Source organism: Diplodia corticola, assembly GCF_001883845.1.
Source record: "Diplodia corticola strain CBS 112549 chromosome Unknown scaffold43, whole genome shotgun sequence".
Lineage (NCBI taxonomy): Eukaryota > Fungi > Ascomycota > Dothideomycetes > Botryosphaeriales > Botryosphaeriaceae > Diplodia > Diplodia corticola.
In genome coordinates, this window is record NW_017971522.1 from 131,724 (window position 1) to 146,095 (window position 14,372).

Here is a 14,372-nt window from a genome sequence, read left to right on the forward strand (position 1 = left end):
AAACGAAAGTTCAAGACCTAACTACACTTTTTTCCATACAACGCCACCGTTAACGTTGCTTGATCCTACGAACGAAAAGAATAGGCGGCGCTGCGTTCATCTCCTATCACCCCTTCCACCTCTTCCACCCCTGCCACCCCGACCACCCCGACCACCCCTATTATCTTTCCCTATCCTCCCACCCCTTGTCCCCCTAAAGCCTCCCCCTCCACCACCACGGCCGCCGCCGCCGCCGCCGCCGCCGCCGCCGCCACGACCGCGGCCACCAAAACCACCACGACGATCGCCACCACCATCGGCCTTTCCACCGCCAAGCGGTTTCCTAAACGGCTGCTTCGACTTCAGCTTCTCTGCCACCTCCTCCTCGTCGACCTCCATCTCGTCTCCATCGCCGCCGCCGCCGCCATTCCTCTTGTTCGAGAACTTGATCTTGCCGCCCCTGCCCTTCCGCGCGCCCGTGTCCTGGCCGCGGATGGCGCTGACGTACGCGTTGATGCCGCCCTCGAGCGAGCCGTCTCCCGGATTGTCGCCGCCATCCAGCATCATGTCGTCGGCGTCGTCGTCGTCGTCGTCGCTCGAGTCGCCCAGGAGCAGCTTGCCGTCCAGATCGACCTTCGCCTTGGTCTTCTTCTGCTGCGCGGCGCGGCCGCCCTTGAGCGGCTTCGTGCTCGAGACGTTGCCCAGCGCGCGGCGGTCGAGCAGGTCGAGCGGCTCGTCCTCGTCCTCGATGATGTACGACTTGCCGCCCTTCTTGCCTCCCTTGCGGCCCATGGTTTCGTCGTCCGACACGTCCGAGCCGGCGTCCGACTCGCTCTCGGAGCCGTAGACGGCTTCGTCGTACTCGCTCTCGAACTTGCTGCGCCGCTTGTCTGGTTTGTGGCCTTCCTCGCCTTCGCCGGCGTCGGCCGCCGCCTTCTTGCGCTTTTGACGGTCGTGCGTCTTGCGAATGTTCGTGATGAGCTTGCGGTCGCTCTCGGGCGTGTTTTTCTCGACGACCTCGACGCCGAAGCGACGGATCATGCGCTCGAAGATGTGCTTGACCTTGGCCTTGAAGTGACCCTTGTGCTCGTGGCTCCAAACCAGAAGGTTGGGAATGAGCGTGTTCAGGCGAGGGAGCATTAGGGTACTAGGGAGAGAAATGACGGAGACCTTGACAAAGCCAAGAACGGAGCGAACCATTTCGCGGTTGGCGGAGGTAAGGAAGAGGTCCATGGTCTGTACGAGGTCCGTGATTACTGCATCGGGAAGAGACGTGCGGAATTCGTACAGGATGCGAGTGAGTCCTGTGATGGATGCGCTGATCATGTGCGGCGTTGAGCCGGCAAGACCGGCAGACATCATTGTGATATACTCCTCGAGGGAGGCAGGCACGGATGGTGCAGACTCATCCATTAGAGGGATCTTCGACTGCACCACCGTACCTCCCTGCTTCATGCGTACGCCCATGAAGACCAACAGGTCGAAAGCTGCTGTTCTCGCCTTTTCGTTGACTTCCTTACAACCAATGACGACCTCGGAAAGAATGGCGGGGATAAAGTGCAGGTCGTCGCTAGGGAGATATTCCACAACTTGAGAAAGAGCAGCCAAGCGATCACGCTTTGCGGGGCTGGTGGCCTTGGGCGCGCTGTCCAGAAGCAATTTTTGGAGCTCTGCGTTGCGCTCCTGAAGAGCAGCCTTACCCAACTCCGACTCACCAAGGCGCGGGATGAGCTTGTAAGCCTTCTTCTGCAGCTGAGGATCATCATCCTTGTTGATCATAAGCGTTGCAATCTGGAAAAGTGTCACAAAGCTTTCCCGGGGCAGGTAAATCGAGATTGTAATGACAAGGTCCATCAAGGTGTGGCTTGCCGGAGGCATCTTGTCGACAGGCTTCTTGTCTTTTTGCTTGTCTGCTTGGGTTTGTGGGCTAGCCTCGGCCAAAGACTGCTCAAGCATAGAAGCGACTCGCGTGAAGGTTTCCATGAGTTCGGCGGCAGGAGTAACGCTGAGGTAGGCGTTGATGCAGCTTAGAATGTTGCCCCTTGACTGCGGCAGCGTCTGGTTGTAAACGTTGAACAGCACGGCAAGAATGTTCGATGCGAAGCCTGAGAGATAGTCCAAGTTCTTCTGCGCGTCAGCCTTGGAAACCCTGGATTGAGCTACAAGGTCATCTTCGCCCTCGATCTCCGCAATAGCCTTATTCGAATCAACCAAGTTCTGCAGCGCTCGGCAAAGGTCATTCCGGAGTTCAACTTGCTGGTACAAAAGGTTTGCAATCATTTCAGCGAAGCTCTGATCGAAAGCCTCATGAAGGTCCATGGGCAAGTCGCAGTAGCCCGGAAGAGTTGCCCAAGTTTGGTTCACGATGGTTTCAAAAATCTTGACCTCCATGGTTTTCTCTCCACTGCCGTGGTTCAGTACTCTCTGGAACATTGCCTCGCTGAGGGGAACCATCTCAGCGCGGAAGTGCGCCAGCCTCGTGTTCGCAACCGAGTCTCTGATAATGGGAAGAAGCCAAGCACGTCCGGGCTGACCAGCGACTGGCTTGTGCAAATTCAAGGGGAGAATCTCCAGGACATTGTCGGGACCCATAGCCCTAACTGCCTTTCCGAGGACATCGTCGGCCTCCTTCTTGCCCGTAAACGATTCGTTGCCTCTCAAATCACCAACGGACTTGACAACGCTTGACATGATCGGCGCTGCTCTCCAGCGGAAAGCGTCGAACATGGCGCCAACAACGTTGAAGACCTCCATCCACGCAGCCTGGTACTTGACACTGAGTAGATCTGTCGCATTTTTCGCCAACTTTTCAAGAACCTTCTCGTCGAAGATTGAGGGGTCCAGCAGAACGCTGTCCGGGATGCAGTTTGCCATAAACGAAATCAATCCTTCCGAGGCCGAGATCCGGATGTTGTGCGAGGCGGACGCGAGGAAGTTTGACATCATCGAAAAGAGGTCGGGCAGCTTCTGAAACGTTTCCTCTGGCTCGACCTGGGCGGCTACGTCGTAACCCCTCGAAAGCACGGCGATCCACGGCGGCAGGAGTTGTGAATCATTCTGTGACGGTTGGAGCTCTCCAATGACTTCGAGAAGGCGCGGGAGTTTCGCTGAGGACATCTCGTCGACCATACCGGCGAAAATGACCTCGAACACCTCGAAGGCGGCCATGGTCAAAAACTCATTGCTCGACTTTGAGATGTTCAGCAGAAGCTCGCAGAGAGCGTCAATCTTCTTGCTCGGCCATCCTCCGGCAGCGGATGCGATGACCTTGATCAGCTGCAAAGCATGGATGAGACCGGGTTCATGTGTCTGGCCATCCTTCTGGGCGCGGTGGTGCTTCTTGTTTTTGGCAACTGCGTCCGTGATCTCCTTCAGCGAGCGCAAGGCCGTCTCGGCGCACATGTCGGCCGCCGGGTGATCCAGCGACGGGCTCGGCGGCGGATTCTTGAGAACCTTGGCCAGCGCATCCTGGGCCCGCTTGCGCACCTTGGGGCGGTGGTCGGTTGCGATAGTAAGCAGGCCGGCGACGGCGCGGCGCGGACTGATCTGGGTCTGCGGCAGGGCCCAGGCCTGGGCGTCCTGCACGACCAGCAAACCCTCTAAGCATCCGATCGACGAGCGTAGCAGCGGGGCCTCCGCCTCCGGGTGTGTCAGGGCGGGCGCGAGGTTGGTCAGGATCTGCGAGAATTTCGCGCGCAGCAGCGGGGCGGGCACATCAGGCGCAACGAGGTCGAGCAGGTAGACGACGGCGGTGGCTACCTCCTTGTTGACAATTCCCTTCTGAGGCGAGATGTACTGGGCAAGCAGCGACAGAAGCGCAGCGAAGTAGGCGGTGGGCGTGAAGTCGGACTTCTGGTCGCGGAGCGTGTCTTCGACCGCGGAGAGAACCACCGCCGTCTGGCGCGAGGGTTATTCGGGGGAACGCAGGCGGAAGTGGGTACGAGTACTGACCTGCTGCTGGTTTTGCAGCTTCGGCGAGGAGCGGATCTTGTCGAGCCTCTCGTTCAGACTCATCTTGCTCTTCGCGACGAGGCGTGCGGAGGAAGCGGTGGTGGCAGCCAGAGGCAATTCAGTGCCGATGAAAAGTTTCGTATCGATAAGCAAAAGTCGTGGCCCGTGCGCGCTAGTTTGGAGGGTCTTGATCGCCCTATGGAGCAGCGGCTTTGGCGAAGGCTGACCACAGAAAGGGTGCCCATAGCAATCGATCAGTTGAACCAGTGTCAAAGCAAAAAAGAAAAGAAAAGAAAAAAGCCAAGACGAATGTTGGGAGGCCGTTTCCAAGAACAGCAAACCTCGCTTGTATCAGATCCATATCCGCTCACCGGATGAATAATCTTGGTAGTTTTGCTCTTCTGGTTCTCACTTTTTTGTCTCATCACCACGGCGGGAAGAAGCACGTAGCGTTTGTGTAGATTTCCTCATTCATCGCTTCGTAAGACCTCGTTGGGTATCATGACGTACAGCCCTCTTTTTCACACTCTCCCATCACCGAACAATCCCCACAGCCCCCGTGCTCACACTCCACGGCGTATCCATACCTCCATCTTCGTAGAATCCTCCCATACCCTTCCCGCCCCACAGCGCTTCCCACGCCTCTGCCCTCCTGAGCTCCTGCTCGCTGAGCTGCCACTGCGGCGTGCTCTTCATCGGCCTCCACCGGAGCTTACTGTTCCTTGGCCGAGCGTTCTCACCAACATTCTCTACGGCACCGCCTTCCTCCTCCGCGTCCCCAGTGTCCTTCAAGTTCACCAGCTTCGAAACAGTCGGCAGGTTCGTGATCTCCTGCAGTGCCGCGAGCCTGCGTCTGGGCATGGCATCCGCATTCTGCGCACCGCCATCCGCCGCCGACGCTGCCACCTTGCTCGGCGGCACGAGCGTGTTGCGCAACCATGACGTGTTGGTCGCCACCTTGCCGATGTGCTCGCGGCGGTTCGACTGGCGCAGATACCTGTTCGCAGCCTCCAGGTACTGGATGTCCGTCTTGAGCGCATCGATCTCGCGCTTGGTAGCGACCGTCTTCTCGCCTCCAGAGTCGCGCTTGCCTTCGCCGCCCATGGCCGCCTCGATGGCCTTTGCCTGCTCGGCCTGCGCCTTCCACTTCTCCTTCTCCGTCTCGAGCCCGGCAAGATCGCGCACCTGGGTCTCGAGTGCTTCGGCGAGCTGCTTCTCCCGGGCTTTGTTTTCCTCGAGCTTCTTCTCGAGTTCGGTGATGCGCTGTGCTTTCTTGGATGAGTCGCGCGTGCGGCTTTCGAGAAGCTCGATCTTGACGGCTGACTCCTCTTGCTTCTGCTCCTGCAGTTTGACCTGCATGGACCGCGCGTGCACTTCTTCCTTGAGCCGGCGGATTTCTTCTTCCGTGTCCACCGACACAATCTTGCTATCCTGAAGCTCCTTGGACCGCAGGACCCAGGGTGCAGGGTGCTTCTCGAACTCGACGGTGAGCTCAAGGTCAGACGTGATGTTGACAAGCTCGGTAAGATCCTCGCTGAGTTTGCGAAGCCTGGCCGCAAAGGTTGCATACATCTCAGATTCGGAAACAGAGAACACTTCCTCAGAGGCCCTGAACATGGCGCTGCGGACCTCGTTGATAGCGAAAGGTTCCGTGCGGCTATCTTCATGCAGAAGCTGAAACACGTTCTCGCCCATCTTCCGGACATAGTGTGCAAGGTCGTCAGACGCATCTTGACACTCTTCAAACGAGTTGAGAGTGTCGTTCTGCAATGTAAGCGAACGAGCCTTGAGCTCTTGCAAGGTCCGAAGCGCCTTCCCAACAATAACCTTCGCACTGCGAGACTGCGCGATGATTTCCTCTGTTTTAGAAATGAAGCGATCGACGCCATCATAGTCGTCCTCGCCCTGCGATGGGACTCGGGTTTGGACTTCTCCCTTTACGAGCATGAGAGCAGCGGCGGTGGTCTCCAGATGGCTTTGCATGAGCAGAGTGCGCATGACAATGTCGTTGGCATAGCCCTCAAGGCCATCACCAAGGTGAGTTTCAGCAAGGTGAGCCATGACAGCAATTGACCTAGGCAAATGTTAGCTGAAATGTTGACATAAGATTTGACTGTGACATACCGATGAAGCTCCTCCGCAACCTGTTTTTCCTTAAGCTCGTCTCTCTTCAGGCCATCAATGTGACCGTTGAGAGCGCGCTCAACTGGCTCAAGCTCATACAGCGTGCCCTCGAATCTGGCGAACTGATCCAACGAGCAAGTTGAGATGGCTGTAACAAATCTGTCGCACATAGCTGAGATCCAGGTGAGCTTGTCGAGGACATCGCAGGCCTCGAAGATATCCTCATCGTTGATGGGTGCATCTCCAGAGACCTTGTCCTTGACAAAGCTGTGCACGAGCGATGCCTTGAAACCAATTCTCTTGAAGCGGAGTAGCGCCAGAACAGACTCTCTCTCCGAATGGAAGGCTTCCGGAAGGAACAGCTGGACAATCGAAAGATGTTCAGCGGCTTCCTGGGCTTCGAGTTTCCGGAGTTCCATGTCGATGGTCTTCATCTTGGTGCTAGAAGCGGAAGCTTGCAGTTGTCTATTGAGATCCATCATCGCTCTCGACCGATTGTTGAGATCCTGTGCCTGAGTCTCGCTGATCTCCCTGGAAGCTCTCATGTCTTCCATGTCAGACTGCAAGTTCGTGACGAGCTCGCGGAAGCGGAGAATCGTGTATTCTTGGTCCGAAAGAGTCTCATCTTGCTGCATAGCACGGCGACCCAAATCCGCAATAATGGCGTCCTTGAAGTCGATCTGTTCTTGGAGTTGCTTCTCGTTCTCCACGTGGTTGACCTCGAGTTCGTCGTTGAGCTCCTTAAGCGTCTCGAGCTCTTCGATCGAGACCTTTAGCTGCTCAATGTACTCGTTCAGAGCAAGATTCTTATCGGTCAGCTCTTCGATCATCTCCTCGGCGCCAAGAGCAGCGTCGAGCTGTTGCCGCAGATCCTCAATGTCAGCCTCTGCCTCCAACAGCTTCGTCTTGGTCTCATCGCACTGCTCCTTCACGCCCGAAAGCTCTTGGTTGTCTTCCTCCAGACTCTTGAGCTGGTCGCGCAGCTCCGATTCCGACTCCTGGGTGATATCACGCAGGCGCAAGAGAGCCTCACGCAGCCTCTCGTTCTCGCGTTCCAGCTGAAGCCATCCCATGCTAGTCCTTTCCTCAGGGTTCATATCTTGTCCAAGCTCTTGGTTTTCGTCCTTTAGGATCTCGTTCTCCAGCTCTAGCTCCTCAAGACGCTGCTTGACGGCCTCCAGATCAGCCTTGTACGCCTCTGTCTGCTCTTCAGCCATTTCACGGTCCAGGGTGGCCATCTCCAAGATTGACTCGTGTTCAGCCTGGATGGCTTCGACCTGCTCAAGCCTCAATTCCGCCTCCTTCGAGTTCTTCTTGAGCTCATTGTTCTCCTGCGCGAGCGGCTGGATCTTCGCCTGCAGCTTCTGAATGATCTGCTCATATTTGTTCCGTTCTTCTTGCACCCTGTCCAGCGTTGCAATCTTCTCCCTATCCTCAGCACGTTTCTCTTCCAAGACTCGTAGTTTCGTTTGAAGCTCCTTGATCTCAGCGTCCTTCTGCACCGCGCTCACGCTTCTTTGGGCTACTGGCGCAGAGGGTGAGGCAGAGGCTCTGCTGGACGATGGAGGGCTCGTGACCCGCGATTTGGTAACGCTGAGAGACTGACGGCCCGGCGCGGTTCTGGCCGGAGGGGCTTCACCGGGTTTGGTCAAGCCACTCCGGGCGCCGCCAAGCGACGGCCTGGAAGTGTGTTTGGCAGCGGCAGGCGTGACGGCCGGAGCCGACTTGGCGCCACCGGTCGAGGTTGTGGACGTACGTCTTGGTGGGCCTGTCGCTGCGCTGCTTATGCTTGGACGCGGGCGAGAAATTGAGCCGGCGGCAGGTCTTTTGGTGGGAGACTGCGGCTTCAAGTTAGCATAATCATACATTGCGCAGCGCTGTCGAGCCCTACTCCGATTCTTGTGCCAGCCGCAGGGCTTTTCGTGTCGATGCTGGACGGTCTGCTTCCAAGCCTCGGCCGGGGGGTTGAAGCCTCGGCCGTCATGCTTGTCGGCCTTCCTTTACCGTGATCTACTGAGCCAGTGCCAGTAGCCCTCCTAGCTACAGCACCGGGAGCCCCGGGTCTCGCAGCAGCAGGCCTAGCAGGGGCCTTTGGCTTTGGCTCCTCCACGATGCGGGCCACGCCCATGGGCCGCAAAAACATGCCATGGCCGGGTTTCGAATCGAAATACCGCATTCCCTGCACCGAGCCATCGTTCTTGCCGGAAGCATCGTCGAACTCGACGCCGACCCAGAGTCCCTCGGCAAAAGCGGTGTCGCCGATGAAGCGGATCATGCCGATGCGGCCGTCATTGAGCTCAATGAGCTGACCGACTTTGAGATTGGCGTCCGCCATTGCGTCTTTCGATGCGAATGAACAAGTGCGAAAACGCTAGCGAGGTTGGTGCGTCGTCTTCGCTTCTCGCGGCAAGCTATGAGCTGTTCATTTGATGGCGGCGTGTCGGTCTCCTCGCTGGGGACAAAGAGCACGTCTCTGCGGCGAAGGCTGCTGTCGAGAACCGCGAGCGTTGTCGATGGGCTAATGAGGCTGCGTCGGCGGTCGTCTCATTGCCCGGCGGGGGCGCGGGGGGGGTTGATGGGAGCGGTTGTGGGATGAGGTCAAATCGCAAACAACTTACCCCAGGCTTTGGACGCGTCCGTCCTTCGCGCTAACTGATCGACGCACGTGACACCGGCCATCAACAAAGGCACTCGAACATGCCAATCCCCCTCAACCCTTCTGAATAATGCATTGCTAGGCCAGTCCCGGATCCAGGGGCTACGATTGGGCAGATATCTGCAAGATCCAATATGATTATTCATGGTCTGCCACGGAGGCATATCCTCGTCGGATTCCCCCAGAATGGCCGCCCCAGTCATGTGTATCTCTAACCTGCGCCATCCGTCCTAAGTCCGGTCACATGTACATGCCCCGCTTCAAACGCCTCTAGTGCTCTTCCTGCAGAAGCTAGGAGCAATATTAGACCAACATGGGAATAGAACATATCCTGTGCTCAAGCCGTCAACTCGGCGATGCGCTTCTCGATCTCTGGAACAGCACGAAGCTGCAGCTCCAAGTCTTCCTTCTCACTGTAGTTCTGTCAGCATCACAGCCTTTGTGTTCGGTTCCGAGCATACTCACTCTTCAAGCTGTAACCTTTTCTCCGCGTCCAGCTTGGTGAAGACGTAGTGGCCTTGGCCGTCGAACTGGAGGATGTTCGTGTGGTACTTCCACAGGCTTCGCCGATGGCTGACTGTCATCAGAGTGACCCCCAACCGCTTGGCCTCGTCGTACATGACCTTTTCGATCTCGAGCGTAACACTGCTCGTGCACTCATCCAAGATCGCATACTTCGGAGCGTGGTAGAACAGTCTGGCCATGGCGACTCGCTGTTGAAGCCCACCGGAGAGCACGTCAGTCCATTCCTGCTCGGCATCCCAGCCACCGGGGCGCTCAACAATCGACTCAATCTCCACAACCGAGAGAATGCGGAGAAGGTCCGCGTCTGTGATACCCTTATCCCGCATCTCGCGCACTCCGTCGGGATAGATGATTTGCTGTCGCAAAGACCCTCTTGAGAGATATGGCCGTTGCGGGATGTAGAAGATATCCTCAAAGGGAGGCTTTCGCACAGTTCCTCCGTAGACTGGCCACAATCCGCCCAGGATGCGGAAGAGGGAGGACTTGCCACAACCGTTGGGACCAACGATGAGCATGTGATCCCCAGGCTTGACGGTGAAGCTGAGCTTGCGGACCAGGACATCGCCGTTTGGTGACACGATTGGAACTTGCACGAATTCAATATCCTCGCCCTCCGAGACCTGACCTCTTCCTCGCAGCACCGCTGCATTTTCTTCTGTGTCCGCGGATGAAACCAACTTCTTCTCAAAGCGTCCTGCTTGTATCTCGTCCATGACGTCCAGGAGTGTAGAAACACGGGCGGTGTATCCGGCGAGTTCCATGATTTCCTTGTACGAGAACATGAGTCGACCAAATGCATCAGACGAGCTGAGCAGCATGCGGCGATTGGTCACGAAGCCTGTACACGCGCTGTTAGCACCTTTCCTCACTTCAAAGAAAGACGACGGAACCTACTCTCGGTGCGATCCCCCATGTTGTTGCCGGCTACGCCAGGAATCTTGAAGAAGACCGGGACGCTGCAGAGCATCAAGCCCAATGCTCCCCAGAAGTATTTGATGACGAAGTCCTCCATGAATCCATGGTAAAATCTCCTTCTCAATATTCGGTTCACGTGCTTAATCAGTGTGAAATAGCCCTTATCCAAGGTGTCCTTTTCTGCCTCGTGCCCAGCGTATAGTGCCACCTCTTCGCTGTAGTCTATCAATCTTGAATGCTGGGATCTGAACTCTCCCTCCAATCGTGCCTCCTCGGCAACGTACTTGCCAAACGGAGGCGTCAGCGCTCGCATGACGCTGGCCGAAAGCTGCACGATCAAGCTCATGGCAAACAATCCTTCCCCACCGACGCTTCGTGACAGCGAGTAATTGTATATGATCATGTCCAGGACTGGTTTCGCGATGTTGGAGTACAGCTCGGCAAGACTGTTCGAGAACTTGGCGACGTCAACGGTGATCAACTGGTCCGCGTTTTTGATGCGGTCGTCCAGGGCGGAGAGGGTATAGAAGGTCATTTGGGAGAGGTATTTGTTGTGGATGTAGTTCGTGAGGCGAGTGCGGTACTGGAGCGAGAGTTTGCACTGGTGGTAGGAGAGCTGGCCCTTGTTTAGCATGTCACGGCCGAGACTGCAGCACGAGGATGGTTACCATGGAGTTTGTGAAGGTAGCGGGAATAGCCACTGCCATCCACCACACCAAGCCGCCCAAAAAGTCTTTGCCTTTGCCTCTCACTAGGCTACTGACCAGCCGGCCGTCCAGTTCGGCAACATACAGACTGATGAGGGTCCGCAGAACTAGGAAGATGGTATGGCTGATGAGCAGCCGAAGCTCCTTACTCCGCCACCCCGGCATGACAATCTTCAAGAGTCGGAAAAGGTTCCGGAAGAACTCGCGGTTGAGCTCGACCTTCTTGCGCGAGGTGGCCTCGCCCTGGGTCGAGCCGGTGGCTGGCTTCCTGCGGGCTTCGGCATGGCGGGCAGATGCAGCGCGTTGTTCGGATATGGCGATGCGCACGCGATTGATCAGGGCGACGAAAAGGGTGAGGTATATGGCGCGCGAGATACGTGTCCGATGCTCGAGGTAGAGGGAGGTGAGCTCGGTGACGATTCCCTTGAGCGAGCGGTCCGAGGGGAGGAGCTTCGACTGCGCGGCCATGTTGCTCAGCGGGGCATCGGGGAGGGTGGGGCTGGAGCTGGACGGCGTCGCATGCTCTCGGAAGGGACGCTCGGACGGGTGATGATGTTGTTGCGACGGGCGATGCATGTGAAAGAGACCTCGGCTTCCCCAGACTTCGCATGACTCGTGACACCCGCTCCGCCCTGTGGCTCCGCCCTGTGGCCCCGCCCCTGCCGTCGACGTCAACTCTCGAGACGTCAGCCCCGGGTCATCGTGAATTGGATCCCCAGGCAACCCAAGCCCGCCGCGTCCCTCGAATGCTACACACCTCCCGAGAGAATGCACTTGGACCATCGCCTGCTTGTCCCAGCCATTCTGCAATAATCCGTCTATGCAAGGTTCATGTCAGCATTCAGACCTCCATAAAAACCTGCGCACATCGCATAGCCCTCCTCTTGATGAAGGGGTCATTGGCCGTCCATTACGAAGAGCTGCATGAGAGTTGGTGGTGGCGGTGAAGAATCGGTACGGCGTTGCCTTTGATTGCATTCTCGCGGGGTGCTCAAGGCGATCAAGGTCCGACCAGCTGCTGTTATGACTTGAAAAGGCTTGACGGGATCATGTTGGTCAAGCGGACATGCCCAAGGAGGTGAGTGATGGATTGGCATGAGGCGAAGTCTCTCAGCTCTGCGGGTTGCAAGAGTGGATTGGAGAAGGAGGACGAGGACGAGGACGAGGCGAATGTGGGCCTGGGCAGGAACGATGTCGCCAAACCAGTCCGTCTGTGGGGCTTCACCAGCCGCGAAGGCTGCTCGTCGATCTTCCCAGCCCGCGTCGGCTGCTTGCCTGTCACGTGCAGCGCTGCTGCGTTTGCGCCCGGGTGAAGCGCGTCCAGCGCTATGGTTTGCGGTTGCTGGGCGCCCCGGGCCACAAACTTCACCACCCACCCGCCTTCTTCCAACCCGCTTCTTCCACACACCTACAACCCTGTCAGCTCGTCGAGCTCGCCGCTCCGGATAGTCCTCTTTGCCAGGCCTGCACCACCGGCGCACTCCGTATCGCTCCGACGCTGTTGCCATCCAGGCTTTGCCTCCAGCGCAAACATCACTTCACAAAATCCCGCGATGCCGGACTTACTGGACCTCCCGAACGAGCTGCTGCTAAGGGTTGTAAGCACCCTCCCGCGCTCGCAAGACGTGGCTGCCGTTGCTGCCACTTGCAAGCTACTCAACCACGTTGCCAGTGGTGAGCTTTACGAGAACATCCGACTGCAAATATCTGGGCCTGGCCATCGCAAGGACCTCGGAGTCATTGTGAAGTTGGCTTCGTCCGTCTTTGTCGGCGATCCTGTCTTGCGAAACTCCACAAAAACCATCAGCATAACCATACCTGACGTATTCACTCGCTATCTTCCTCGGCTCGCTCCACCCGAGATTCAGAACATGATTAGCGCTGCAGGCTCAGAAGAAATGATGAAACGATGGTGCGTAAAGACCTCGGATCAAAGAGCCAACCTTCGCGGCGGCCACATTTGGGCATACCTGGCACTTCTCCTGCACGCCTGCCGGAACATCCGCTCCTTGCGTCTCGATGGGAACTTCTTCGTCATGCTGGACTTCTGGCAGACTGACCTGGACGCCTTCGAGAAGCTCGAAACCGTTGAACTACTTATAAGTCGCGCCCCTAGCATTCCTCGTCCTCCGCCCAGCGCCGTCGTCATCGCAGGTCTCTCTCATATCCCGAACCTCAAAACACTTCGTCTCACCGCCAGTGGAGACTGGATCAGTAGTCTCAGACCTGTGCGCCGTTCATTATGCAGAACCCATTACCCACCATTCGCGCACCTTACCGCCCTCGCACTTTGGAAATGCGAGCTGAGGATGCTGGCCATTCGTGCCTTGCTCGGCCACATGCCGCGTCTAGTTTCACTCGAGATCGACCTCCTATTTGCCTTGGACCCGAACAGGCAGCGCTTCGTTCTCAAGTGGTGTCTTATTGATATGCGAAGACTTCGAAAGGCCATCCTGGGTACTGGGCTTGGAGGCGACTTGCGCAAATACCGAAAGGAGGGCCTACACTGCAGTAGCACACTCGAGCACCTGAAGATCTCGGTGGACTTTGCGTGTAAATCCTACAAAACGTCGCCCAACAGATTAGACTACGATAATCAAGTCCTTCCAGAACAAGCAGAGGAGCAGCATGGCTGGGATGATAGCGACAGCGATGGAAGTAGCGAAGGGGAAGACGACGATGACGACGATGACGACGATGACGAGGAAGACGATAACGAGAACGAGAGCGAAGGAGAAGGTGAAGAAGGTTTTGAGATAAGGAGGTACGGATCAGTTTGCAGGGTGATTGAGTGCCCACCCAATCCCCGTGGCACTTGCACTTGCACAACTTGGGAGATCAACAGACTTGGGTCATTGAAGGGTCTCAAGAAGCTCAAAACATTGGAGATAGAGCCGATGCTGCTATTTGGCTACCCCCGATCCGCACCGATCCCGGGCCATGATGAGACAGGGCCCAGACAGCCGTTCCGTTGGACGCCTCTGGATACGCTGCTTCCCGATACCTTAGAGGAATTCCGCATCGCAAATGGCCCGGTCCGCTGGGTTCTCTTCCAAGGGGACCAAGATTTCTCAAAGTGGCCGGGTGTTGGTGCTGACTTGGGTGATCTCTTTGACATATTTCTATCGTACAAGGAGGGAGGTGGCAGTTTGCCCAACCTCCGGAAGGTCGTACACATGGTTCGGGCATCGCCTCGTCCTTCGGGAGATCTCAGCTGGAATGAGCAGCAGACTAGGTTGAAGGATATGCTGAAGGGTCTCGGAGTTGATTATGAGTACCCTTGTTGAGCATACGAAGATGACTACGGAATTGACCGGAACGGGGGGCAAACCACAGGGTCCTCTGAGCATGATCTCATAGGAGATCAACAGAGGAAAGAAGGGGGAAAAGAAAAGGGAAAGAAAAGGGAAAGAACAAGGACCGGGATGGAAACAGAACAATGGGGCGAGGGAATGACCCGGTGGTAAATCGGAGTAACACAAATGGGTCGCCACAGATCATTATATGCTGAGACT

The 14,372-nt window shown here is 56.8% G+C and overlaps 3 protein-coding genes across 3 annotated transcripts; 1 reads left to right on the plus strand and 2 right to left on the minus strand.

The window, feature by feature from the left end:
- Positions 1-96: 96 nt before the first annotated feature.
- Positions 97-8,389, minus strand: BKCO1_4300055 (90s preribosome component rrp12; the record flags this gene model as incomplete). Its single annotated transcript, XM_020276012.1, has 5 exons — positions 97-3,876; positions 3,931-4,152; positions 4,498-6,004; positions 6,055-7,892; positions 7,946-8,389. 5 exons carry the CDS (start codon positions 8,387-8,389, stop codon positions 97-99), a joined length of 7,791 nt encoding a protein of 2,596 aa, XP_020128201.1.
- Positions 8,390-9,047: 658 nt separating this feature from the next.
- Positions 9,048-11,433, minus strand: BKCO1_4300056 (atp-binding subfamily d member 2; the record flags this gene model as incomplete). Its single annotated transcript, XM_020276013.1, has 4 exons — positions 9,048-9,123; positions 9,176-10,073; positions 10,130-10,766; positions 10,819-11,433. The coding sequence occupies 4 exons, from the start codon at positions 11,431-11,433 to the stop codon at positions 9,048-9,050; spliced, it is 2,226 nt and encodes a 741-aa protein (XP_020128204.1).
- Positions 11,434-12,410: 977 nt separating this feature from the next.
- Positions 12,411-14,144, plus strand: BKCO1_4300057 (uncharacterized protein; the record flags this gene model as incomplete). The annotated part of the gene is made up of 1 exon (XM_020276014.1): positions 12,411-14,144. The coding sequence occupies one exon, from the start codon at positions 12,411-12,413 to the stop codon at positions 14,142-14,144; it is 1,734 nt and encodes a 577-aa protein (XP_020128203.1).
- Positions 14,145-14,372: the final 228 nt, after the last annotated feature.